A 6,000-nucleotide genomic window follows, 5' to 3' on the forward strand; every position below is an offset into this window, starting at 1 on the left:
ACAGCCCAGGAGAGTGAGGGCAAGATCCTTTCCCAGCTGTGCTGAGCAGGACAGAGATGAGGACTTCAGGGGCTCTGCCATGAAAAGAAAACTGCTTCCTATCACAAGGAGTTATACCAGATATTAGAAGGCGTGCCAAGGAGTTTTAGCACTATGGCTAAAAATATGGAGGAATCAACTTCCAGCCTTTGTGGTGTCATCTTGTATGGCATCAGTACTCTGTTGTCTACCTTGGAGACTGTGGCTACCTCCAGGGACGCTGCAGCTGGACCCTCACAAAAGCAGTCAATAGCACAAGCCTTTGCGGCTTTGGTGGAAGCTCCAGCAGCTGCCATGCATGCCCTGGATTCCATCTTGGAAAGACAGGTGTCCACATTGGACAGGTTGGTGGACCAAATACATTGGGTCTTCAAGCAGCCAGTCATCTTCTACAGTCTGCTATCCTGCAGATGTAGGCAGTGATGAGCCAGAAGTGATGAGCCAGTGATGAGGAAGTGATAAGCCAGATGCATGGAAGTGGCAGTGGCACTATGGGAGCAGTTAGTGTTGCCCTCTCTTGGGATGTCAGCACCACTGCAACCAATACCCGGCATGGTGTCAGCAAGTCAGCTTGGCCAGATTGCCCCAGCAGCAGCTGAGGTGCGGCAATCTGCAGCCGGGCCCTTACAGGCTCGAGCACCCAGGAGTCACTGGCCAGTAGCATCTCAAGAGTCCACAACATGAGCATCAGCAGTCTTCCACCAGTTTTGCTGAGGTCGCTGGGGGGGGATCTTGTAGGAGTAGTAGAGTTAGGAAACTTTTCTTGTAAGAAAGGCACTAAGGGTTGATCACTTGGGTGATTTTTACGGGGAGGCGGACAGGGAGCGGGAGCACCTGTCAGCATCTGGGAAACCTGGAAATACGGGAAAGGCAGAGGGATTAGAATTTTTATACTCAGTTTCCCGCCTGACAGCTAGCTAGATTGAGAGGCAGACTGGCTGCCGGGTGGGAAAGCCTGATGTGCAAGGTCGCAGTTGAGGACTGGAGAGGATGGAGGGAGGGAGAGAGAGATCGTGGCAAGGGGGTGGGGGAAAAGAGAGAGATCGGATCGCGGCGAGGGTGGGGGGGGCTCAGGGGGTGGGGGGGCGGTCGGGAGATCACAGCAGCTTCGCTTGGAGGGCCGGGGGAAAGCACTCCTGCTCCTTCTGGCCCATTAGCAGTGCTGGAAAAGCACTTACCTGCTGGATGCAGCAGTTCTCGCTTCCCGTTAGCTGCCAGCTTTCCTGAGCCCCGGGGAACCCGTGCTGGAAGTGTTAAATTCAAATCGCTGACAAAATCTGAGGCATGAAGCCTTGTTAACATATTATAATTACCAACCCACCTCTCCAAACTGGGTTATTCGGCCGTCCCCCAACCCACGTTGGTAAAACCGGAAGTAGGCGCATTCGCGGCAGGTTGAGGGCAGGTTTCCCATTTTTAACAATTTAACCCCCTCTCCCGTCCATCCTGGGGATGTTAAAATTACCCCCATTGTCTCTGAAATATGTACTTTATATTTAATCTCATGTTTAATTAGCATATTTTTAGCATGTGTCCCAGAACCACCTATATTACCTTGTTCACATTGCATCCTACTTTATATTGCCTTGTGTGTGTGTGTATATATATATATAATTTACTCATAAACAGCTTGTAATCAGATCCACTTATAATACATTTATAATATGCTGAATTATTTCATTTCAAGTTGTAAATTAAATACCCTAAAAAGAACTTTTGTTTATGTAACACATTATTGCATCTCTCAGAAACACCTCAAGCACTTCACACACAATGAATTGTGTTGAAGTGCAGGGGACTGTTATATAGGTGACTGTGGCAACCATTTTGTAGACAGCAATGTCCCACAAAAAGCAATGAGATGAATAACCAATTATTTTTGGTGATGTTATTAGAGGGAAGGATGTTAGCCAGGACAACTCCCTGCTATTTTTTAAATAGTGCCATGTGTTCTTTAGCATCACCTGAACAAGTAGACAGTTCTGACAAAAGGTCATCGACCTGAAACGTTAACTCTGTTTCTTTCTCCATAGATGCTACCTGACTTGCTGAGTATTTCCAGCATTTTCTGTTTGTATATAAGTAGATAGGGCCTCAGTTTAACATCTCATCTGAAGGTAGTACTTCGTCAATATTGCACTGAAAGTCAGCCTAGATTATGTGCTCAAGGTTTGGAGTGAGGCAAAAATCCGCTACCTTCTGACTCAGAGGCAAGAGCACTATTAACTGAGCCAAGCTGTCATATGAGACATCTCTTTAATCACAATATTCTATACTCTTGAGATTGTGTCTTTCTGTTTTCGAAGTTCCCACTGATTGACACACTCAATGCTTAGTAACCTCTTTCCATATTCAAATTTCTACCGGCAATTAATTTCCCGTAGATCTGATAAATCTTGTTTGTATTATTATATTGATTAAAATACATTGTCATATGGCAAGGCTATATTGCCTTACTGGATTTGGATTATATGGATAAATGATGAGAATTTAAAATCCTTCTGTTGTCATAGTTGTGACTATAGTTGTATTTATAATGAACTCCTACACCTTTTTTAACTATATGATGAATTATTTAGAGTTAATTGCAATTCCAAGTTGGTTTATGATGTGATATATTGGGAAGGTATGCATTTTTGATCATTTGTCTTCATTGTGGGTGATATAGATCCTCACTCTGTGTGTTATTTGTAACTGGATATCATGTTGCATTTTTTAGGGAATAGGAGATATGAATTTGGCCTACCAGTGCTTTAAATTGGCACTAGCTAACAACAATGATCATGCAGAAGCTTACAACAATTTAGCAGTCCTGGAGATGCGCAAAGGGCACCATGAGCAGGTGAGCAGGCAGAGTTAACATGTATGTAGGAAAAAAAACACATTTAATTTAGAAACAAATCATCAAATTTATTCCGTGTATATAATTCTTAATTCATGTTTTCAGGCCCGGGGATTTCTACAGACGGCTGCAGCATTGGCTCCTCACATGTATGAACCACATTATAACTTTGCTGCACTTTCAGATAAGGTAATCAATATTTTTAAAAACTTAATGTAGAGATTAAATGGCCAATTTTACAATATTGTGCTCCCGGCGGAGAGTCTCGCCACCAGGAGTGCACATTTGTAAAGTTGGTCCTTTTGTGTATTTTGGATAGGAATATCATGAAAACATTTCAGCTTTTCTGACAACTGCTACAGTTGAATTCTCATAAATTTGGAACTAATTACCACAAATTTCTTTAGCTACTCTGAAATTAGTTATGCAAGTCATTTAAAACAAAAGTCAACTATATTCTTGTTCTGTGCTCAGTTAACTGATCTCAACCAGTGCATTGTAGGAGCACTGCAGTTGGCTACAGCACCCCTAAGTTACAGAGGAAAAAAAAAGGGCCAGAGTTCCCTCCGCCATATTAGCAGGTGCGTGTGTGTAGATGTTGAATGAGGTTTGGGTCAGGCTCAGCTATGATGCTAACTCATGTTTAAATAGCCCTCTGACATTCGCTGTTTAGGCTCACCTGTTAAAACAACTATGTGGGCAAGTTGCCAGAGGGCTGCCGTAACCTTATCCAAACATGAGTCAGCACTTTCAGGAGAGGAGAATATTGTAAAAAACAATCTTGTAGTCTTCTCTGAAGATGGTCAAATAGCCTTTTTTGATTACATACTTTCTTATGTTCTTTTATTCTAAAGCGTTTAGACCAGTAACAACTGTTGGATTGTAAATTGCCTTGTTTTGATTTTATTGTCTGTTATCTGATCTTATTTCACCAATACTTATACCCTGTTAATTCAATATTATTAGTAATACATTATGTAAATTCTTGCTTTTGCAAAATTAATAATATGTAACTTTAAAAATGATAGGAAATGCTGCTTTTCTAAGATTTGGCAGTGACTGAATTAAAGAAATGAATGAATACTTATACAGAACCAAATTAAATGTCATCAGGACCTGATCTGCATATTTAAAGAAGACTCTGCTGCCTTCCTGTGGGTGTCCTGTTTGCCTGCTCAAAAGAACAGGTTAATATTTGGGCCTGTCGGGGAGGCAGCAGGATCGGAAAGGGTCAGTCCTTCCCCTCGCTTTAACTGCTGCCCCCCCCCCCCACCCCGGTTTCTGCCAGGCAAGGGGAGTTAAAATTGGGGCCCATGAATCTGTTGTCAGACCATGGAAAACAGACTCTACAGCACAAAAGCCAGAAGCCAGATGAAAGCTAAACGCTCACAGGTCAGAATCACTTGTAAACAGTGTTCAGTAAAGAGTCACCCAATCTGCATTTGCTCAATCCAACATAGAGGAGACTGCATGATGAGCACTGAAAACTGGTTACTTGATGAAAATCTAAAATTGCAGTGTTGACCCTTATGAAACACTAAAATAGAATGTTAAATGAGACCAGAATATTTGTTGCTTCCTACCTTACAAATTTGCAGTGTGTGGTACCTTGATAGATGATCTACATTACACCTACAACTGTATGTCTCTTCCAGGTTGGAGACCTTCAGAGCAGTTATATAGCTGCACAGAAATCAGCAACTGCATTTCCAGAACATGTTGACACTCAGCAATTAATCAAACAACTGCAACAACACTTTGCCATGCTTTAACTGTTACCATTACTCAATGATCTTGGGATGGGCGTATTCTGTGTTGTTAAAGGAGGGGTGTTACATAATTTAGTTATCATATGTTGTGGCAGTACAGTTGTTAATTTAGTGATTTTATCTTTCTACCTCAGATATACTGAGATCCAGTGTCATTATCTGTGTATGAAAATTCTGAGGCTAGATTAAATGGAGCTGCTCAAACTATCCTGAGTTCACTCAGTGTACACGTGAATCAATGCCAGAGTGCAGCCAGCCTCTGAGATTGATCTGTTTTGCACTGGCATTTGTAATTTCGATGGGTGGTACTGTACAATAAATCTCAAAAAGTCTGACCCTGTTTTTCAGATACTACCTGTTACAGGGACAGAGTAGTAAGCTCCTTATGGATCTGTCATAGTGAATAACTTGCAGACACAATGGTAGTGGGGCCAACTGGATTAGGGTTGATCTGAAAGTAGATTTTAAAATTAAAAGTATTTTGAAAAGACAAGAACCCATGAAACAACAATGATAAATAACAATTTTTAAAATTAGACACAATGTCATTCCCTTAAAGGAACCAACTATTTTGTTAGTTTTTATATATTCACATTTCATTCCACATAAAGTATCTATCTATAACCTACAAAGTAAAAATATAATATTTTTGTTATAGTATTTCAACCTGTATTGTAAAGAAAGTTCTACAATAACCAGCAGATTAAAAATAGTAAAACAAGATTTGGCTGGATTTTACTTAACTTTTTAACTGTTTTTCCCCTGTCACAAGTAATATAAAAAATGTGTTTGGTGCAGCTAACTCTTGCTGCAGTACTTTAGAGTCATAGAGAGAGTCATACAGCATGGATAGAGGCCCTTCGGCCCATCGTGTCCGCGCCGGCCATCAGCCCTGTCTACTCTAATCCCATATTCCAGCATTTGGTCCGTAGCCTTGTATGCTATGGCATTTCAAGTGCTCATCCAAATGCTTCTTGAATGTTGTGAGGGTTCCTGCCTCCACAACCCTTTCAGGCAGTGAGTTCCAGACTCCAACCACCCTCTGGGTGAAAAAGTTCTTTCTCAAATCCCCTCTAAACCTCCCGCCTTTTACCTTGAATCTATGTCCCCTTGTTATAGAACCCTCAACGAAGGGAAAAAGCTCCTTAGTATCCATCCTATCTGTGCCCCTCATAATTTTGTACACCTCAATCATGTCCCCCCTCAGCCTCCTCTGCTCCAAGGAAAACAAACCCAATCTTCCCAGTCTCTCTTCATAGCTGAAGCGCTCCAGCCCTGATAACATCCTGGTGAATCTCCTCTGCACCCTCTCCAAAGCGATCACATCCTTCCTGTAGTGTGGCGACCAGA

General features: G+C 41.9%; 1 protein-coding gene across 2 annotated transcripts in view; it reads left to right on the forward strand.

Annotated features, from left to right (window-relative positions):
• The window catches only part of ttc8 (tetratricopeptide repeat domain 8), a 40,701-nt gene extending 34,993 nt beyond the window's left edge, over nt 1–5,708 (forward strand). The window contains exons 12-14 of one of the 2 annotated variants that reach the window (XM_067991881.1): nt 2,759–2,881; nt 2,987–3,070; nt 4,537–5,708. In XM_067991881.1, the coding sequence (XP_067847982.1) occupies nt 2,759–2,881; nt 2,987–3,070; nt 4,537–4,653 (324 nt within the window). In that variant the 3' untranslated portion in view covers nt 4,654–5,708. Of the gene's footprint in view, nt 1–2,072; nt 2,395–2,758; nt 2,882–2,986; nt 3,071–4,536 lie in introns of those variants that run through there. The other variant, XM_067991882.1, reaches the window with a different exon arrangement.
• The last annotated feature ends 292 nt before the right edge of the window (nt 5,709–6,000 follow it).

The sequence above is a fragment of the Heptranchias perlo genome, chromosome 10 (assembly GCF_035084215.1).
Source record: "Heptranchias perlo isolate sHepPer1 chromosome 10, sHepPer1.hap1, whole genome shotgun sequence".
Taxonomy (NCBI): domain Eukaryota; kingdom Metazoa; phylum Chordata; class Chondrichthyes; order Hexanchiformes; family Hexanchidae; genus Heptranchias; species Heptranchias perlo.